This window comes from Hippocampus comes, unplaced genomic scaffold (assembly GCF_001891065.2).
Source record: "Hippocampus comes isolate QL1 unplaced genomic scaffold, H_comes_QL1_v1.1 scaffold156, whole genome shotgun sequence".
Classification (NCBI taxonomy): Eukaryota; Metazoa; Chordata; class Actinopteri; order Syngnathiformes; family Syngnathidae; genus Hippocampus; species Hippocampus comes.
Window position 1 is genome coordinate 3,809,311 of NW_017805744.1, and position 22,688 is coordinate 3,831,998.

Genomic DNA, 22,688 nt, shown 5'->3' on the forward strand with positions numbered 1-22,688 from the left:
ACACACGCACGCACACACACACACACACACACACACACACACACACACACACACACACACACACACACACAGCAAAGAATCAATAGTGACACACCACTGCATGTTTGATAATGAGAGCGAAAGCGGACTGCGCTCACCGTTTTATTACACACCGTTACATCATTAAAATGGAGGCCCCAGAAAAGAGTTATTTCTCCTAATAACTGTCACGCCACTTCCAAGGCAGAATAAATCACATCCGCGCGCGCACAGGCGACACAGTGACACTCTTACTCTTCTTTCATCGTGCTTTTTTATTACAAGAACGCCTCCGTGTAAATATTTGTCTTCTTTCTACGACTCTTTTCACGCTGCTTTCATAAATCACAACATTAGGTACGCCCACAAAATGGGAGACATTTGGTGGTTACCGTAGCAACATGAGAGGGTCCAAAGTTTACAGAGGGAGCTCTCAGTATCATACAGTTCACTTGTTCATGTCTACAAACTACAAATACAACTTATTGTTGATTCCTTTCAGAGCTAAGGTAAAATGTGATCAATGTTTTATCCAGAAAAAATATCAACTTCTTTGATAGCCGCCAGTCGATCACCGTGTCGCCTGACTCAATCTCATAAAATAAAATAAAGTCCCAAATTAATTGGACTTGGAACACACCGGATTTGTTTGCTATTTCTCAGCTTTTCTTTTTTCATTCATTACTCTTGGAAAATTACATGTTATGATGCGGTGGTGTGGGGGTCGATAAACCAATTCCAAAATGCAGCATATTACTTTCACACAATGCAGACTTATTTCGATTCTAGCTTTTTCGTGCCATGAGAGCAAGGCCATCAAATGTAAATACAGTACGTTCACTAAATCTCCCGGTGGAAACGCTCCAAACGTAAACAGAAGGGTGCAGGCAAGCCTCTTGTCATTGGTCGCATGATTGATTATCATTAAAATCGCATTTATCCTGAGCGACGGATGGCTGCCCTAAGGGAGGGGCAAGGCAGGAGGTTGGAAATGAAACCCAAGTGATTATGCGTGGCGGGAAGCCACACATCCGCTGAACTAATTCACCGACCGAGCCTCTCCAAAGATGGATTGAATGGGAGCCGCTGGCATTAGCATAGAGAGGCTGCCAAGGAAATTGGAGTCAAAGGCATAACTGCGGGGGTACAAGGGTGTGCGTACGTGCGTGCGTGTGCTCATATTTGGGTGTTAGGGATCAAAGTGTGAGCATAATGCGATGAAAGAAGCTAAGCGTGCAGCTAGCTTAGCTACTGCTTCCTTTTCAGGATCATTTTCACAAAGGTGACAAAAATTCTCCTCTACGCCTGGTACACTCATGTATGCTAATTCTGCAATAAATTCTTGTAAACAAAAATAGAGTTTTTAGAGAACGCTATCTGGTGTTGCCTTCGGTTGCTTAGTTCTATTATCGAGCCTTATTTTATGGCATTATTGATCCTTTTGCGTTATTTGCATGCTCCCCCTATTTTGAAATTACATTCTCTCAATTCTATACGCTCCTTGTGTTACGTGGATGGCTTTGCTTTGCCAAGAAACTGACAATATAAATTTGTTTTGTCTATATTTCCATACGTTGTCCATTAGTATTTGTATGTAGATGATGCTCCACGAAGTTGCCGCCCCTTCCTCCTTCTCCCACTCTTCCGCGTCCCCCTCATCCGACAGAGACGCTGAGGGCAATCAAGCAGGCACAGCAGGGTCACGTCACACACAGCAAAAATTTCACCCAAACTCCCTTGAACTCCAACAGTAAAATATTTGGCACATGACTGTCTTGACACAACTCATAAGGACTCCTGATTGGTCTTGGCCACTGCTGATCCAATTCTCAACTTCTTGAGCGTAAACCAGCTCATGCTGACCGACAAATTGAAGGAATGGGGATTTAACGTGATGTTAAAGCGAGATACAACCCTCGACAAATGTAGGTCACTTGCCTGTCATTGATGCCAGCCCAACTCATCCCAACACTGTCCACATCGAGTCTTGAGTCACTCCATTGCTGATAGCCTGACTTAAAATAAAATGGCGATAGTCACGGATTAAGCTTTACATGCCAAAGCCCAAGCGACCCACTGCCAGACCAGTTCTTTCATTGACAGCTTTGTTATGAGGATGCGAGAGTTTCACACAGCCATGGCATGGCATATCTCTCCTGCATTGTTTCAATGAACTTGAAATGAATTTGAATAAAACTAACTTGCCTCCAGCAAATTGCCTGCGCACCAATTCTTACAGTCATGGCATCGGAATACTGTATTACCTGGTGTAGGGGGAGGAAAGTCCGGCCCTCCGGCACTCCGCGACCCTCTTGAGGATAAGCAGATTAAAAAAATGGATGGATGGATGGATAAAAGTGAGACTTGCAACAGTCTATTCAGGTCAGTTCATTCAGGTGGTGTGTTAACAGCCTGCTGCTTCAGGCATTCCTCCTGCTCTCCCTTCTTAAGATAATTGTCTTTCCAAGCTCGTTCACATTGGCGCGCTTTGGTTCGGCCCGCTGAGCTGTGAGGAAACGAGAGGGGAAATGACAGGCCACGGTGTTCCCGCCGTTTGGCGTCCAATCATCGGCAGATGCTCTAAGGTGCGCTTCCTGTTGCTTGTTTTGGATTATTATTTTGACAAGTCAGATTTGTCAGGCGCACGCGGGATGGAGCCTGGTAATATCAAATGGAAAATCCCATGGCCACCAGCTACTTGTGTGTGTCTCCAACTGATAAGAAGCATTAAAAAAAAAAAAAAAAAAAAAAACCCTTGTGGGATGAGTATGCTCCAATGTGTGTTGTGCTTGTCATACTTAACTCAAACAATATTGGGCACTCTAATGAAGTCCAATAGCAGAGCTGGGACAGTTCTGCAGAATTTTTGTATTGTATGTCCAACATTGTGTTAAAGGAGATATATGATTCAATTTTCACCCAAATTGAATCAGTTTCCAGCTCTCAAAATAGCCGAAGGATAAAGAATTACAATAAGCCTTTTTAAACAGTTTTCTTTAAATCATACAGATTTATATTAGGGGGGCTGTCCTTTCTCATTTCAGAGGAACAAGTGCCAACCCCCTTTGACTGCAGGGTGTTGTGGGAAACATGGCTGCTTGAGAAATGTGTGCGGTGCAGCTATGAACTTTGTTGTTTTGCGCTTAGGCATTTAGGTGTTTTACAATCTGATATTTCTGGCCGTGTTAATGGGCATCTAACAACACTGGTGCTCTGCTTAGCTTTCAAATTTGACAGGACAGTGCACCGTGTAACCTCGCTCATCTAAACCCACTTTCTCGTAAGATTATCAGGTTCTCTTCCTTGAAAAATATGATTTTTTTTCCCCCCCTAAACAAAATATGACTTTAAGTACCGTATTTTCCGCACTATAAGACGCACTGCATTATAAAGCCCATAGAATAGAAGCTACAACAGTGGCTGTGGTTACATTATGCATCCACTAGATGGAGATACGCTAAAGGGAATACAACACAATACAATACAGCTTTATTTCAATCGAGCTTTCACAAGCACTGCAGCTGTAACAAAACGCTTTAAAGAACATTTAAAATACTAGATATAAGGCGCATCGGATTATAAGACGCACTGTCGGCTTTTGAGAAAATGGAATGCTTTTAGGTGTGTCTTACAGTGCGGAAAATACAGTAATTTTAGCTGCCTGTTTTTTCTCAAAAAATGACCCATTTGCCAACCAAACGGGACTTTTTCTTACAATACCACTTTAGTCTCACTACAAGTATTTTAGTTATTTTTTCCCCCCACTCAAGAAAAAAAAAGTGACTGATTCTATTATTTCCTTGTATCAACTCAGGTAGCTGCCAAGTTACAAAGGTTTGGGTTGTTAAATGTGATGGACATTTTCTTGCAGTTGCAATTAAATTGCTGTGTGGCTGGCGAAGCCCAGCATTCATTGCTTTCGTGTGTATGTGTGTTGTCGGCCTCGTCCTTGATGCGACCTCCATGGTGATAAATGCAGCCTGTTCCTTGTGTGTGTGTGCGTGTTGGTGTGTTGTAAAGCTACTGGTGGCAAACAGAAGAGTGTTGCTCGCCTCTCTTACTCCTGAGATTCTGGGAGATGTTTTGGGGTTCGTGAGGGGCTTCGTGTCATGAATGGTCTGTGCTTTCTTTCGCCACATTTAGCTATCTTATGTTCTTGTTACTCGATGGACAACTAAAAGACAATGAATTGTATTTTTGGATTTCTTCTCCCCGTGCTGGTATAAAACATGCCTTTGTTTATTTTACTGCATAATATTTTAATTTGATGACATAAAATGTGATGAAAAAACCACAGTCAAATACAGTCTGAAACAGAGATTATTTCCCTTGGGAAATAATGCACATGAAAATGGAAATTAGAAATAATGGTAAAACATTCATGAGTACACACGTTTAGCCATGTGTTATTTTAATGCTCTTCACAAGTGTAAAAAAAAAAAAGCACTGTTGGAGACGTAGGGCCCTATATTCGTGCACAGTGCAAGTCCAGTGTAAAGTGCAGTCGACCATTTGCGCATGGGTAGAGTTCTATCTTTTGGTATTTCATAGCCGGGCACAGCTAGGAATGGGGGTTTGCGCCATTGTGGGAGTGAACATAGCTGACTTGATTCCCACTCATTCCCATGAAAATAAAGATACATTTATAATCAACTGCAAAAAGATCTTCACTTGTGGATGATGTAAAGTTTGGCTGTTGCGAAGTGGCCACTTGGAGACTGCATTTCAGCCCAATCGCGTGACTGTTTGACTTCGAAGTCCGAATTGCATGTTGCTATTCATGAACTGTCACCTTTCAGAATAGAAATAAACAGTACCACAAATAAATCATTCCCACCATGCTCTGTCCCGCACTTCAGTGTGATGTAGTCGAGTCATCCAATTACTGGAGTCTGATCATTCCTTTACCGTTATTAATTCAAGCTGGCACTTGCACAATTGAAATAAACAGGATGGTTCACAGGATAAAAAAAAGTCCACAGCACGCTGCATCACCTAAACTTATGCATGCGCAATGTTGTTTCTTATTCATGATAACCGCGACCTTGCACAGTAGAAATAGGCGGCACCCTGAAAAGTGAGCCACAGTGGGAATAAAAAAGTACTTTCAAAGACGGGAAAACTTTGGCACAAGCCAATTCTTAAAAAAGGAGCTCATTAGCACAGAAACCCTTTTCCGTCTTCGTCTTATTTGAGCTGAAGACTTGTTAGCTGTTAGCTCGCTGTGAGGAGGAGCAAGTTCCAAAAAGCTTCCAGCACAGCCAGCTCAGCGTGATGGAAAAAAAAAGTGACTCAGAGCTGATTTCACTTGATTTCTTTCAAATATTTTTTTCTCCCCAACTTTTCAAGGTCTGACGCTCACAAGAACCCAGCGTGGGAGTTGAATTGCACCTACGCAGCTCTTTGAGCAGCACCAAATGGTCGCAACCTCCATTTGACTTTGAAGAAGTTAGCCGAATGGGAATGTTGAGCCTCAACTCTGCAGCTTTGTTCTGTCTGATTTATTATTTATTCTTGTGACATTATTTTAAAACTTTAAATGGCAGCGGTTTGATTGCATACAAGCATATTAGATATCACATTTTCATTGCAGTGCGAGTCCCCAAAGGCTAAAATCCCTCATCGTTTAACATCGTCCATCGGTCCGCAAAAGCAGCTTCTGATTAGTGTAAATTTACTTGTAGGATTTCATTAGAATATAAGGACCGGGAGTTCTAGAATTCAGACTTTGCTGTCTTACCCACATCCTGCAACATAGGATAAAAATTCTTTGCAATTTAATGTCAGCCATCTGTCTCGGGTACCTGTTTAAGGTTGGGGCTCAATCGGGCAAATTATCAAGGAGGACTTTGCTAAAATACGACTGCTGGAAAGGTCGATATTTGAACTTTGCATGGCCAATTGTGACAGGTTCCGGCCTGTCTAGTATACTTGATTTTGATTGGTGCTCAATTGGGTAAATTCAACCTAGTGGGTGAAATGGCTGACATTTAGACTTGTAGGGCAAATCATTAAAGGCTCAAGCCACATCATAAAATGTAGACTGAAATCCTCGGCACTTTCATGCCTTTCTGTTTTTGCTCCCAATTGGCTCTCAATTGGGCGAATTCCCTAGTTGCAATTTTCTGAAGGATGAGACCCTGGAGAGTCTTGATTTAGACTTTGCATGGCGAATCATCAAAGACTCCAGCAACTTCCTAAGACGTAGGCTAAACTCTCACTCTAAAATTTAGCATCATCCCACTGCCTAGGCTACCTGTTTCTGATTAGGGCTCAAGTGGACAAATTTGGGGTCTGTTAAAGTAAAAACCCCGGAAGGGTTGAAATTTGGATTTTCATGTTGCATGCTGAATTGCCAGTGTCCACCCAAATCCTGTCAGCTAGGCTAAAATACTTTCCATTTCAGCATCACTCATCGAGCTTTTACCTCTTTTTCACGATTGGAGCTCAACGATGCAAATTCCCCCAGCAGGATTCCTCACATTTTAAGTTTCCACTTTTGTTGTTCTAATTGAACCACACGTAACCATCCTGTTTTTTTGAAGCCTTCATCTTGTCCTCTCCTCCATCCAAGGCCCTTCTTCTTTTGCCCGTCCTCTGGAGAGACGTCCTCATGTGGTCGCTCACCCAGGAAACCAGCGCTTTTATATCCACACATGCAGACATAACATGCACAGCGACACATACATTTTGTTCTTATTTGTCTGCATCAGGCACACACACCCATAGGCACATACATACACACACACATTCACCGAAAAGTGTGTGTGTTTTTACATTCTACGTTATATAAAGTCTAATCTTGGTGAGTGAGGCGACTCTCTACGACCATCAACACTTCTTTGCGGGGGCTTTCCAGTACTGCTGTGCTTCCCACTAAGCAGAGAAAGCAATATCCCTCTTTAGGATCAAATGAATCCCTGGTTGACCGCTAAAAAGCCCATTCAAAGCTGAACGATCCAACGCTCATTGCACAGCAGTCATGGAAGGACCCAGGGACTTAATTCTCCATTTTATTGGACTTTTCAGACTTTTTTGAAGCTGTTAGCTTCATGCAAGCTGTTTGGGGAAATGACTTTTCGGTTCACAGTGCAACAGAGCAAGCTGGTTGACTGAGTTTGGTTTGGAAGAAGCCCATTAAACACCTTCAAGAAGAACTAGAAGAGTGAAAGACTCACTCCAAAACTTGGTCGGAAGACTTCCGAGAAGAATATAGAGTACAGCTGGGAATTAATCGATATTAATAAAATCAATAATGACTTGATTGCTTTCTTGGTTCAAAATGCACTGCGGATATGCACTGCTTCAAAAAACAACTTGGGCTTGAACCAACTCGCTGCCATTGCAACTTTGCCCCTCCGCAATGATGGTGAGATCTTGGGGTTGACCAATCGCCAATCACGTGTTTTGGACACAAACATCTCGTTGGAATCACTCGTATGTCGAAATATTTTCAAAATGAGACTAGTAACATGAACAACATGCCAGCCAATAGAGTGGAGCTAGTTTGCATAAACCCAGCCAGTGGTGCCAGCATCGTGATTTGGTCACCAAATTGAGTGACTCTTACGACCCCTATAGCAATCGTTTTTCAAAGAAGCGACCAGCGAATTATTACTACAAAACAGACAAAATGAGTGGAATCATTTTCACATTGTTTTCTATAGTTCACGGAAGACCTCCGTTCAGCTAGCATCAAAAGATTCACTGTAACCAAAAGCTACTGATTACAAGCAGAAAGAACTCATGGTGGCTTTTGTCCAAAGTGTTGCTAAGTCAGATGCTGCCCGATAGTCATGTAATTTTGTTGCTTCTTGTTTCATTTTTGTCAACAATTATGCTTTGGTAGCTTTCTTCCTGCTATGTGATTGTGGCGGACATTCAAGCACTGGCTCCATATGTTGTTTCATGGCTACCTGCAGTAGTTGTCATGGCAACCCCCATAGCAGTGTGCAAGGTTGCAACAACCTTTATCTGCAAATGTTGCCACATGAAGGAAATACATCAAACCATCCCTGGAATCGTTTAGGAGTTTTCCTTAACACTGCTTATCATTTCCTAAGCCCAGCCACCTTGAACTCGTTTCTTTCAACCTTGATCACCCTTCAACATGATCCTTTTTAGCACACAGATGCCGTAAAATCGCCTTATCAGAAAACCCTTTGCCGTTCGCACGCAACCTAGGAAAAGAGGATATTGTCATAAGTGTGTGTTGCTTTCACGCCGCAGTCAGATTTGACGACAGCTTTCAACACAATAGCACGGGACAAGCAAATGCCAGTTGTTATGCTTCACGACCACCTAGCATTACGGTATATTATTTCCTTATGCATGGCTATTTTGCGTCTTTCACACTGGAATTTCCCGGCTCGTATATTGATGTGGGATAGAGGAGGTTGGGAGTTGAGCCGGTGAATCGAGAGTAGTAAAACTGCACCACGAAAGGGTCGACAGGAAACTGCGGCCAAACAGACGAGGTGAATATAAACTTTGATGGAGAGTCACAAAGCTTGTAAATCACTCTTTCCAAATGCTCATTTTACAAGGGACGTTTGACTTATCCATCTGCTGCCGTCGCCAGATTGCAACGGTCTGTGGAGCAGTAAAATGTCCGGCCAACAAGGCGACAGTCTTCATTCATTTCACGTGGGTCCAAGAGCATAAAAATAAACTGGTCGTTAATCGCGGGTTCGGTTAACCTTGCTAGCTTCGGCTATACTAATCACTCCACATCAAAAAATTTCGAGTAGGTGTTTTATATGTTTAACTGCTGTTTGTTCGCCTGTAATTATCCGATCAATAACAGAGGGGAGTGAGTTGGAAGTGAAGCGCCATCTTTGTCGCGTAAATGTTCTGAACTTATAATGTGCAATGGAGCACAAGATGAGACAGGCCACAATGTTTAAGAGAAAAACATGCGCGAGATTCGCACTTGAAACAACAATGACATTTGGCGTAATCATTTGTTTTTGTTTGTATGCCGGACGGACAGTCAAAATGTCTTCACGTGAAACCTGTCTGTGGTGCAAAAAAAAGGTAACGGGCTGTTGTATTGTGCTGAAAAATATCATTGAAGCCGTCAATGAATCAAGTCGACTTAAGAGTTGACTAAAAAAATCTCAAGTCGTTCAAGGCCGATAGTGCTAACACACGAGCTCAGGAACATGGAGGTAAAATATTTGGGATATCTATTTTTCAACCCATTCCATGCCGTGTTGTTTGACAGAAAAGTGACACGGTATAAACAGGCAAGGAAGCTGCTGCCAGGAATCCAAAATTAATTTTCTCCCCTTTATGGCAAGTGCTCTCAAATTTTTTCAGTCCAGGGAATTCATTACACAGAAGGCATTTTTCCAAGGACACCCTCATAATCTTCCCATCAATTGAACATGACTACCGTAGGCCATAGGAATGAAAAACGTGCTCATTTTGGAGTTTTAGCAATTTTTTAAAGAAAAAAACCCATAATGTCATTTGAAAGAAATCAGATTTTTTTTTTTTCAAGCAAAAAGTTCGAACCATTCCGACAGGAGAGACATATTTTGTTGGGATAAAAAAAAAAAACAAAACAAAAAAAAAAAACAACAAAAATGATTTCATGACAATAAAGTCATGTTAATATGATATTAAGATAAAAGTTTAATGAGAGATGCAAGTCATTTTGACATGTGAATTTCAAAAATACAACATTATCTCCTAATATTACACCTTTTATTTGGAAATCATGTTTTTATTCTAAAAAAATAACGCTACAGAGTATTCTCAAAAGTGCTGGGTTTTTTTTTAATAAGGACGACTAATAACTATTGCTGAAGGGATGTCAGATTTAAGTGATGATACGTCACAATCATATCACAGTCGAGCTACGTTTTTTAATTTTTTTTTTTTTTTTTTAATTAGCTCGCCCGTCCCCATATGTAGGCATGGTATGCCCTTTTAAAATACTACCATACCGTTTATTATTTTGTTTTGTGGACCCCCAAGCTATCCAGTTCCCTTGCCCTAGTTTGAGAGCCACTGCTTTAAGGTAAGATCTATGTGCAGCACTCCATCGAACTAATGGTGCTAATAGAACTCCAATGACAAGGCATTGGTCCCCTTAATGTAATTTTTCTGAGAGTGTACCAATTAACCAACACATCCGCGGGGGTTCAACCACCTCCCTCCACCATCGTTTCGCTTCTCTGATTCTCCCGCCGACCGCATCGATGGGGTGAGAGGGATGTCTTTGGGGAAGGACGTCCTTCTCTGCGCTGCCGCACAGCAACTTTGTCTCCACAAGCTAATTAGTCCCCGACATCAAAATTAGCGAAGCGGAGCTTTGGAAGACACCCTCTTGACGGCACTTGAAATATGAAAGAAGACTGCATTGCCTCTGCTGAAATGCTTTTGTGAATACAATCCAGGATTCATGATTTCACAGGGGCCTGGAAAGGAGCTGCTATTTTGGTTTGCGACAAAGTTGAAATGGGTTTCATGTTGATGTTAATGGTGAATTTTAATGTTAACTTTTTAATGACGGGTTTATATACATTGATTAGCAGATTATTTGCGTGAAAATCAATGTGTAGAAGTTACACTGTCTCCATAGAAAGTGGCTTGGAAGGTGCTTTTGTTTGGTTAGCAACACAGCTCATATGGGCTGTGAATGATGGCGTCTACGGATTTAGATAAGAGAGGTGTTTTATTTGTCTTGAGTGGAATAAGTGCGCCAGGAAAGTAGAGCATTTCTCTCCATATAACACCACATTCTCTGCATATAAATCAGTGCATGGCTGTTGCGGCATCATTTCTGCAGAAGGAGCTTACGTCATGCAGTAGGGGTACTGGATGGTTTGGTTAGCGACAGAGGTCAAGTGGGCTCGACGGTTATGTGTGACCATGGTTGTCTATGAACTGAGATAATTACATGTAATACGTTGTATTAATTAATTAATTTGTTTATTTATTTATTGCTGTTTTTTTAGGCCTATATTGTGGGGAGTGCAGTTATTTGCCTGGAGGCACGAACCTCCCCCACCCCATCCCACCCCCCGCCACGCACACACATTTTTGTTATTATAAATTAGCATACGAGCAGAAATGCCTCCTTACCATTCCCAAAGACATTTCCGAGCCCACGCTGGCATTAAATGACATTTCACTGTGATTGGCGGTGCTAATGAGTTGACGATAAAATGTCACCGTGGCAGGATTGGAGTAGCCTGCTGAAACGTGAAGCGAAAGTTATTTCACTCTAAGTCTCATAAAATCTGCAATTAAAAACTTTTAAGAATGACTAATATTCATCCTGCAAAATCCCCTCGAGAAATGAGAAGCAAAGTTAAGCAAAAAGTTTCAGTTCTGTTCAGCAAATTTAATTTTGGCCTGGAGTGAAGCAGGAAGCAGCAGCGACTCTTTCTGTGCATTATGAAAATGATGAAACTATATTGTACACCTACGTCCAAAAATACCGTGATTTCCGGACGACAAAAGCAACTGATTCAAAGCTGCAACAGCTCGATTTAGCCATGAAAACAAATCTGTACAGACGTTGGCTGCGGTCATTATAACACGGAATAATTGCAAGGGAAGAGTCCACATTTTTCAAACAACCTTTAATGACCTTAAACATCGGTAGATCCTTTTTATTCCCCCGAACAATACTGAAGACAGGTCGATAGCACCACAGTGGCGTCCCAGAAGCTCTCTCAGTCGTTCTTGTTGTCACACCATGCAAATTCGCTGATGAGCTTCTGCACCCACTCAAATCTCATCCCATAGAACCTGGTAGAGGGAGAAAAATCAGACCCGGCACCAGTTTCAGTAACTGACACGGATTGCAATGGACATGTCTTTCATAAATGGATCCACGACAAAGTCTGAAGGAGCTATGCATGACATGTAACATGAAGTCAGCCATTTTGGTTTGAAGCAGGAAATTCCGGGCCTTCCTTGCACTTTGACGAACACCTACGAGAGAAGTCGCTCAAATGAGCCCCAATCAGAAGCAAATATCTTGGTCAGCTGAGTTTGTCGCTGTAAACGAGTCCAGGGTGCATCCCACCCAAAGTTAACTGGGATACTCTCCAGCTCACCAGCGACCCCGATGAGGAGGAGCGGTATAGCTGAAACAAATAGAACAGATGGACAGACTCCCGCGTCTCGTCCCTACAAAGTGTTGTTTGCAACTAATTCCTTGACGTGATCAAAGCCCCTGCCGACATGAACATCGTCGGAGTTCATTAATTAGCTGTCACCCCGCCTGTCCGACGACGGACGGGTGCTTGTCCCGGCCTGTCAACACCTTGCTTTCCAAACGGCAGTCAGGAACCTCCAGGTCGCTGCCGTCTCATCAATTTTCCTGCCTCAAGCAGATGGCCGCGTCCGATATGTCCTCCAGTGGTGGAATGAGGAGCTTGGCTTTTTTTTTCTTTCTTTTCTCTCTTGAGATGACGATGCTCGCCTCTGGTTAAAATCAATTTGTTTCCGGTACGTTGAAAGTGAGCACGGAGTGCAGGTGGAAGGTTTGCGAGTTGCCGTTGCGGAAGCGCTGGACTGAAAAGGGGAGTTGCAGTGACAGCATACACATGCAAGAACACACAAGCTGACCATCTGGATTAGTCTTCCCCCTAGCGCTCCCTGCCATGAAATTTCCACATTCAGCTTCCATTTACAGCAATTGCTGCTTCGAAATGTTTCTGAAGGATGCACTTTTGTACATTTAGCAAGTTATTATCATTTATTCAAGGTGACATGTGGATTGCAAGCCTGCTTCGCAATTGAAGTTTCTGGATTTGAATCTGATTATATGAAATGGTCATGTAGAAACTAATCGACACAGAATCCTGTCATGGCAGGATTCACAGAAAAGTATGCCCCTTGGAGGACTCAATTAACAACTGACCTTTGACCCGACATAAATATGGTGGCAACGAGTTTTTATGCAATGTCACTGGTAGACAATATTATTGCATGTTTAGCACATCTAAAGAGCTGAGAATGGAGATGAGACGACGAGACAAGCCTCACAATTGGTCTCATCATCCAAATTATCAGAGTCGCTTTCAGCCTCTTTGTCCTCAGGTCCTAAGCAGAGGTCCAAGTGGACGCTTTGCATGAAGAGATGCTAATCCCCTCCGGGAGGCACAAAGGCAATCAAGAGAACAAGTAATAATTTAGTGTCACCACTTTGATTCTAGCCGCTCACCTCTGCTGTCGGGCACTTAAGCTTTGGTTTCAAGTGACAGCTTTTTGCGTTTGACTTGGACGCGTCACCGTCTGGGCTCGATGTCGGCAGCTTGTGTGCACCTTCTTCCTTTTTTATGAACACCCTATAGCTGTACCAATGCAAATGTATGAAATCTCCCACGGATGGGGGATTTTTGTCTGATTTTATAGTTTTCAACTGCAGCTCTTTTAATATACTGTGTAAAAAAATAAAATAAATAAAGACCATTCACATCAAATTATACCTTTTGGCTCTAGCCACTTTTAGGCAATGTATTTATTTATTTTATATCTGTACGCAGACAAAAATGGCTTTTGAACATTGGCCGTAAAATCCTACAAAGGCTCAGGGTAAAATTATACACAATTGACCTTAATGATTTAAAATAACACTTTTTGTCTCTCTCAAACGCTTTCTAGGGGCCACCAAGGACATGGGCAAGATGTTAGGCGGCGAGGAGGAGAAAGACCCTGATGCCCAGAAAAAGGAGGAGGAGAGGCAAGAAGCACTGAGGCAACAAGAGGAAGAACGGAAAGCCAAGTATGCCAGAATGGAGGCAGAGAGGGAAAACATCCGGCAGGGCATCAGGGACAAGGTATGAAATGCAACACCTGCATCACCCTCACATGTAAAAACCTAAAAAAAAAAAAGAAAAAAAAATCAACTAACATGTACAAAATGGTTGTTTATAATAATAATCATCATCATCACAATCATAATAAAAATAATAAGTTTTCTGCCTGGTCTTGTACATACAGTGGATATAAAAAGTTTACACACCCCTATTCAAATGCCACGTTCTTGTGATATACAAAAAAAAAGAAGAAATACATAAATTAAATGTTTTCCACCATTGTGACCAATAATCTCTAACTTTCAATTGATATTCTTTTTTTTGGGGGGGTGGGGGGGAATTAAAAATAAAGTACTAAAATAATGCATGTAGCAGGGTGGGCGACTGGTTAGCACGTCTGCCTCACAGTGCAGAGGTCGTGGGTTTGATCCCGGCTCCGACTTTCCTGTGTGGAGTTTAAATGTTCTCCCCGTGCCTGCGTGGGTCTTCTCCGGGTACTCCAGTTTCCTCCCACATTCCAAAAAAATGCATTGTAGGTTGATTGTACATTCAAAATTGTCCTTAGGTGTGATTGTGAGCGCAAAAGGTTGTTCGTCTACTCTGTGTGCCCTACGATTGGCTGGCAACCAGTTAAGGGTGTACCCAGGCTCCTGCCCAAAGTCAGCTGGGAAAGGCTCCAGGATACCCGCGACCATCGTGAGGATAAAGCAGTTCAGATAATGGATGGATAGATGGATGGATGGATGTGAGTACGTTCCAAACAGTGAACAGCGGTCACGACTTCCTCCTTTCCTTCGCGTGTGGAGGACGACACGGCCAGTTCGACAATTGTTATAGTTTATACACTTGTTGCGCTGACGGCTCAAATAAACAACGGCGTAACTCTGTTCTGGAAAGTGTCATCTGGCAAAATAGTCCCTGTTTTTTTGTTGTTTTTTTTTCATAAATGTAGCTGTAATCTGATTACACTTTTTTCTGTAACTGTAATGGAATACAGTTCCTCTTTTTTTTTTTGTATTCTGAATATGTCACACTGGTCCATCTATTCCGTTACTCCCTAAGGCTGGTTAGATCGTGACAGAAAACATCACTTCTGTGTGAAAGCTTTCTGACAATAAGACAATACTGATGTGATTGAACCACTTATAATGGAAGTCTTCTGATCCTCAAAAAACACTGCCAGCCTTTGAGGTAGTATCAGAGGCAGAACACTGGCTGTGATTAAAAAGCATGAGGTCAACACCCACGTCCGACACACTGAAGGCATGAGCTACTGCGATCGCTGTCCGGATGCTCACTGGTTCCCACTTGAGCAAATAAAATAAATGCCAAATGTACCTCGTAGCCTAAGACCAATTTGCCATGAAGGTGGTGTGAAAAGTGACAAATATGAGGAATACACAGACGTTGATCAGCAATCTCAACATGGCCAATACTAGACTTTGGAGCATACTTTTTGTCACTCTGCGGCGTCGCAGTCATTCCCCTTGTTGAGTTTTGTAAGAGGCAAGAGAAAGCGACAGCCCCATACGACGTCGGGGGCTCGAGTGAGCGTAGCCATCGTCTCTTCAGGCCTTTTGTTGCTTGTCGTATATGTCTGAAAGGCTGCCGAGCGAGACAGATGGCGGGCGGCAAAGAGCGCAAACATGGCGGCAGTCGGGAGACGAGCTGATATCCGTCAAGAGAATCCTCAAAGTCGCCTCTGCTTGTTAAGAGACTTTTTGGGGGGAGAAAAGTTTGCCATCAGGAATGACTTTATGGATGAGATGTAAAATGTATAAACTGTGCGTGTGGGTTTTCTTTCTTTTGGGTATTTTCATCGACGGGCTCATTTAGACAGGGCATTTCCGCGAGTGAACAGAGCCGACTTGTTTCCAGACCAATAAAAGCAGCTCCACTCCTACTTTTAAATTCAGCGCAGGAGAGGCGCCGTGCTGGAGTCCAAGCAGAAGATCGAAGAGTGGAAAGTATCTTTATAAGCAAGTGCAAGCAGACCTCCACTTGCGGATGTTGTGAAATTAGCCAGGAGCCCTCATGAAAATGAAGATGCGCTTATTCTTATGGCAAGCACACATGCGCCTATCGATGACAAAAGAGCCCACAGGCTTCTCTCAACAATTGAATGCCTCGTCAGATATCAGTGTCAGAAGGGAGATTCGCTGCTAGCGTGCTACAAAAGCACTAACAGGAAACGTTCCAGAAGTTCAAAAAGGCAAGTCACTGTTTCTTTCTTGCCAGAGTGCTCTATTCATATAGACACGTAGAACTCTGACTTGGTGGCAGGAGTGGCATTCACCGTACATACTCCCCAAAAGAAATATACAGAAAAACAATTGCATAAGCAGTCTAATGGGAGATTTTTTTTACATGGAAAAAAAAAAAAAAAAAACGATGGAATGTCAATCAGTGAGGCAGCGGTGTCAGAAGTGGAATTCACCATTTGCGTGCCCTTAAGACATTTGCCTCCAATAGAGAAGGTGAAATAAGTCAAATCTGTGTCGTTGTTCAGTAATGGTTGGAAAACCTCATCAGAGAAGACCGCTAAAAAAACGCTAACAAGGTCCTAGCGGTTTTGACATATCATAAACTATAACAATCAGGGAAGATATGTCATAAAATAAAAATAACTAGGGATTTTGTGAGTCCACCATCCTATTAGTGTTGTAATTTAAATTCCATGTACCCAGGGGGGAAAAAAAAAGCATATTTATGTACCGTATTGCTGTGAAATAGCGCAGCGTTGCCTTGGGGGACTCCAATGAATCGCGAGCAAATGGCGGCGAAGAAAGGCTGACGAGCTGTTTTCGTCTGCAATGATTTTAGTTTAAGCGATCCCCGGACGACCTCGCTATCTGTCTGTAAAAACACACACCAAATGCGCCGACGCTCATCTACGCAACAGAGCACCGCGCCGGTGGTCTTCCTCAAGGATATTTATTGGCCCTGGAATCCCATTACGGAGAAGCGGCAATGAGGTCACAAAGGAGTTCATCCTGTTTTCTGCATCTCTGCCTTGAGATCAACTGTCGTGCCGCCCCTTGCCCAAGTGGTCCTCTGCGGCGTGCTCCGCAGTGGCAAAAAAAATAAATTAATTAAAAAACAAGTGAAAATAAAGTTTTTGTGCCACGCTAAGAGGAACAACGTGGATAACACGGAGAACCGTTTGAGACATACGAGAGGATGACCGTTAGGTTAACTTGGCTTGGGCCATTCACCAATTTTTATCCATCAAGGTCACTATTGGGTTTTTTTTTTTTGTGGCTTCTCTAGTTTCAAGCCAATCTCAACTGAGGTGAACGGCAGAGTAAAGAGTAGAGAAGAGCGAACCATTTGATTCCTATTATTTACTTATTTCCACATTATCTGGAAATATATATATACAAGCAGTTTGGACACAGTTTCTCATTCAATAGCATGACAGAGGGTGTCCAAACTATTTATTGCTAGTTTTAAATGTTAAATGTTAAAACTTTAAAAAAAAATGTTATCTACACATTTTTAATTTATTATTTTAATTTCCCTTTCTGTGAAAGTCAGTATCAAATTCATGCCGAAAAAATCTGCTTCACAGCTTATTTATTAGCATGCGAGGATGAATAGAAGCATCTCAAAGACATGTCGCTCAGTGAGATACAGTCTCTAAAGTTAATAATTTCGAGATATCACCATCTTTAATAGCATCATATTGAGAATGTGTGGCAATCCACACAAATTTTGGTGGACATGTCAATCATAAAAGGTATGAAATGGTCTCACGAGCCCATGCCCAAAATTGAACAGGTGATAGAGAAATCTATGAACAAAATTGTATCATGTTTAAAGTTTCGGTTAATTTGGGCATGTCTGGACATACTCTGCGCAGAGGTGTCGGCCGTTTGGGCGGAGGGCCTTTTCTTGAGTAATCACGTCAAAGCAAGGGGGGCAAACAGATGGAAGAAGGCTAGATTCAATCACAGAGTGGGAATAAACAAATTGGAAACAAAGAGTTGTTGAGTACCAAAAGACAGTTTGGGAACAGCTGTCGCGCCCAGGTGGACATTTGTCATCAGCAAAGTCTGTGACTTGTGTATTCGGGTAGATCAGATCACTACCGAGGGGCCGGACCGGGGTCGCGGTATGCAAATCTCGGGGGCAGTGTCTTTCTTGTATTTTGCAATAAAAGTTCGAACCGGCGGAGAGGGAGCTCAAGAGTGTGATCATCGGAGCAACTAAACCGTCGTTCACTCTCAGAGATCCCCTCCCGCCGATATTGAAGACAATTTTCCCTGTGTGCCGAGTCATTTCTTTAACTTTGTCCGAGAAAATCTCTGACAACAGGATGTCAGCCGTTTTGGTTTGAAGTGGCCATTTTCAAGTCAATTTGGCCATTCACATGAATTGCAAAATTCGCAGTTTTATTGATCAATCCGAAAGTGAATGGGGGGATTGGTGAAGCAAAGGTCACAGAACAGACAGGCGGGTGCAAGAGGCACCACAATTATTCTGAGTGGTTTACTGACCTATTGCAGAGTTCTATCCTTTCATGTGGCTTTTTTTTTAATTGTACTAATTGTGAAAAAATAAATCTCTGGTTTACACCAGCCTCTGCTACATTCCTCCTTTATTGAGAACTCTCAGTGGGGATAAGTTCAAGTGACATCCAGTTTTGGGGCTCTCGGTTACGTTTTATAAGACCTTTATAGATATACCAACCTATTAAGGTTTCATCAAAGACCATAGCAACTGCATAGCAACTGATACATCAAGGAACAACCCGCTACATCAGATCTCTTACGAAGGAAGTGATCCAAACAAGACCCGATCTGAAGCTGATAACCGAGGCAGATGGGTCATGCTCAATTTCCCAGCTTTGTTGCCTACGCCATCTAATGTGGGCATAAAAGTTGAATCACCTCAAAGATTCACCATGAAAAATTGTTTACGAGGGGCCCATTCTCTGCTGCTTGCTGCTTTTAATTAGATTTTTTTTTTCTGTGCAGTACGGCATCAAGAAGAAAGAAGAGAAGGAGGCGGAGGCAGCGGCCGCCATGGAGCAGGCCTCAGAGGGCAGCCTAACGCGCCCCAAGAAGGCGGTGCCCACCGGCTGTGGCGAAGAGGAGGAGGAGGAGAGCATCGTGGACACGGTGATGAAGTTCATCCCAGCACCGCTCATGGATATGTTCAACAAGAAGTAACGTCGCCTCGCTTACGACCACCTCCTCCACCCTTCCTCCCTCCTCACACCCTGCTCTTCTTCCACTGCTGTGACATGGCGTAATGTTGGTCACAAAATGGCTAGTTATATGTACTGTCTGCCACTTATTAATTTGTAAAAATAGACATCATTATCACCCCCATTATGCCCACTTTAATTTGTAAATAGTCTGGTGATACATGACAAATAATTCTATATATATAAAATATGTATATGACATATAACCAGATGGATAGATGAGTACAAGCCATATTTTTAACTTTGAAGAATATATCCAAATCATTTTTTGGTTCTTTTATGTTAAGATTTGATACATGGGGGGGGTGGGGGGGATCCTCTCTGTGACGTATCAATGAAGTTATTGATTGTTTTCATTTTGTTTTTGTTTGTTTTTTTAATCCTTGGCATGCAGTGAGATGTTGTGACGTGATGTCGCCACTGAGCGAAATATTTGAGGCAATAACCACTTTTTTTCCTTTTTTAATCCATCCATTTGACTCTGTGTCAAATGTTCTTCCACATCCGGGGGAGCGGGGCTTTAAGAAAATCCTCAAAATGACGCAAAGTTTGTCTCCAACCGGTAAATGACTGTCATCGTCCTGTGGCTCCCGAGTTTTTTTGCAAACACATGATTGTAAAAATAAATGTGCAAATATAGAAGACGCTTCAAGAACAGCAGACGGTTGCAACCGCCGAAAATATCATTCCTCACGCACTCGTCCCATGTCTATTTTTACAATGTGGCGGAATCGGCAAAGACAGACAATCTTCGATGTTGCATGTTTGGCCGAAGATGCAGGCTCCTCCATTTTTGTCATATAAAAAGTTAGAATTACACATTGAGTGGGGATATAATTTTCGGAAAATAGAAAAATACTGTCTTGGCCCGAATATAAGACGGTGTTTTTTGCATTGAAATAAGACTGAAAAAGTGGGGTTCGTTTTATATTCGGGGTCTAGACATTATATCCATTCATGACGCTAGATGGCGCCAGATATTATTGAAGCGAATGCTGAACTTGACTCTCCAGGCCAAAGTGAACCCCTGTCACGAAGAATAAAAATAAAAATAGCGGTAGCACGAAGAAAAAAAATAAAAAATAGCGGTAAGAAAGAAAAGAGAAGAAAATAATAGAAGAGATAACAGAAAATGGAGAAACATAGCGACAATCTGGAGAAAAGTGGGTCGAAGATCGGCCAGGTTAACCGGCAGCTGAGGAGAAGTTATGATATAATTTACATTTCAAAAACCAGAAGCCATTCATTTATGAATGTGATTGCACTTTAGTTTACATATTTAAATGTTCAGATATTAAGATTTGAATAAGGCAAAATAGCACGCTTTTTCTCTCAACTATATTGTTATAATCATTTGTTTCAGATGTACTGTAATTATTTTCTGAATAAAAATTAATTTGGTGTTCAAAAAGTCTTTTTTCAAACTTGAGTCTTGAAAAAGAGGGGGTCGCCTTATAATCAGGGCCGTCTTATATTCGGGCCAATACGGTAGTGTGCAGTCATCAGATGCCTTGTACTCTGGCAATGATAGTTCTCTTTTGCGTGTTTCCATGACTGTGGTTTTGCTTGAAGACGCAGGACTTTGTTTTTCATAGTATAGAAATTTAACAACATAGATTCATGAGGTGTGTACAGCCTGCCTAGCATTTTCATCGTAATGTTATCAATCTGTGGAAACTGTAAAAATGGTGCATCAAGTTGGATGGTTGTGTTTTTGTGAAAAATATTCAAAGTTAGCCTCATTGTTCAACATAAACCCCCCACTTAAGATTGTGGCATTAAAAATTGATGCACAAAGTCATATTTCAGTGTTAATCAAAGTTACTGTCACTTGAACGTGCAAAATTAACATATACAAATCTAATGTCACAAATTCCTGGGTTTTTTAAAGCAAGTTTAGTTTTTGCATCATAACATCCACAAATGTATAAATGGCGCTAACAGTAGTTGGAAAGGAATGATGACTGCTATTGCGCGTTTCAATGTTAGCATGTCATTTGAAGATACCCAGCCGTCAATTTTTGTGTCACCTTGTGTAAAAATCTAACATAAATTGTTTAAATCTGATATGTTTGTATCACAACATTATTGTTCAAATGTAGATCAGATTGTTGATCGGGAAAAATGCTGCATAAGTTGGTAGTTTGCTAGATGCTGAGATGTTTTTTTTTTTTTGTTATCTGTGACTTTTCGAAACATTCCAGCTATTTCAGACAGTAGTGCTAAGACTGCCTCATTTTTAACCACATACAAAAAAAAAGAGAGACTGGCACATAAAGTTGGAGTGTTGTCTGGGGTTTTGTTTTTTCATTTTTTTCATCTCCACCACTGCCAGAGTCTTTCAAAAACATTCCAGCTCTTTCAGACATTCCGCGAACTTATCCTCGTTGTTAGCCAAAATCGACTCAACCATTACCCACAAAAAGCAGGCATTTCCACAATTTGACTGTGACCTTGTGCCATTATTTTTGCATTGAATCTGAGCAACAATTTGGCTGGTGTGTGACAAATCGTAGAAATTAGAACATCACTATATCAGATTCACGTACATACTGAATGTTGCATATTCTTGCTACTTTCAGTCAGCTAAAAACATAGAATCGTGTTGAATTTGAGCACCCAGTGAGTTCAGCGTGCTGGTAAACTGCCCCTGCAGCCTTCATTCAGAGCACTAGCAGCTAACCTGTGACCAGAGCCGCACATCCGCAAACAACGTTATCCAGTCAAACCAAAGAACGACGCTCATAGTAGTAGTAGATAGCAGTAGTAGACGTGATTTTTTTCCTGGATATCTCAGGTTTTATTGCTTGTAACTTTGCTAGCCTTCTTCTACTAGCCTCATTAGCCGAGTTCGCTAACATCTCCAAGGCCTTGAAATCCTGCACAGTCGTCGTTTACAGCCCCAATTGAATTCTATCAAGCTTCGAATCCTTCTCCCTGACCAATTTGTTCGATTTGCTGAACTGTCACACTTTCATTATATCGTCGTTTATTACTAATTTCATGCTTGCCATGGCAAACGGACCACTGCCACTCAAAATCCACTCATTAATCATCATAATAAGTAAGCCTGAAGAAACCACTTGATACTCAACCTACTCTTTGATGTAACTTGAATGTAAACGTCTGATGTTTGTACTCTGTTGTCTGTATTCTTGGATGCTTAAGTTAGCGTGCTAATCTTTTGTGTTGTCTGTAGCTGGTCCTGTTCCTGTCCTATTGGTAGCTGGTGATTGTTTTTCATTTTCATTTTTTTAATATATATATTTTTTTGAAGTGCATATTTTAAGTATTTTCTACTGCAAAGTTTTCTCACCCTCCTTCCACTTCTTCCTGGACATCTGCATGCTTTGTGGTGTGCGATGGTGTGACTATAAAGTGTTTTTGATGTGTCCTGTTGTGTGTTTTTAAACCCGCCTTCCCCATCACGCCACTGTGTTAGTCTCACTTGCATGCCCTCTAAAGACAGATATTTTAGTCTGGAAACCTTCGTGCAAAAAAAAAAAAAAAAAAAAAAAAAAAGACAAGAAAAATTTGAAATCACGACACACTCTGAGAATAAAGTGATTTCATACAACCTTCTTGTGTTGTCGTGCTGTCTTATTCGCGCACGGCTGTTTTTGGTAATGTGTGGTGAAGATCCTTGGTTCTTATCATGACCCATTGAAACTCAT

At 41.8% G+C, this 22,688-nt stretch overlaps 1 protein-coding gene across 2 annotated transcripts in view; it reads left to right on the forward strand.

The window, feature by feature from the left end:
* Positions 1-19,345, forward strand: part of LOC109524323 (complexin-2) — a 54,444-nt gene extending 35,099 nt beyond the window's left edge. For both annotated transcript variants that reach the window (XM_019884109.1, XM_019884108.1), the window contains exons 3-4: positions 13,648-13,823; positions 18,782-19,345. In XM_019884109.1, coding sequence (XP_019739668.1) covers positions 13,648-13,823; positions 18,782-18,976 — 371 coding nt within the window. In that variant the 3' untranslated portion in view covers positions 18,977-19,345. The remainder of the gene's footprint in view (positions 1-13,647; positions 13,824-18,781) is intronic.
* Positions 19,346-22,688: the final 3,343 nt, after the last annotated feature.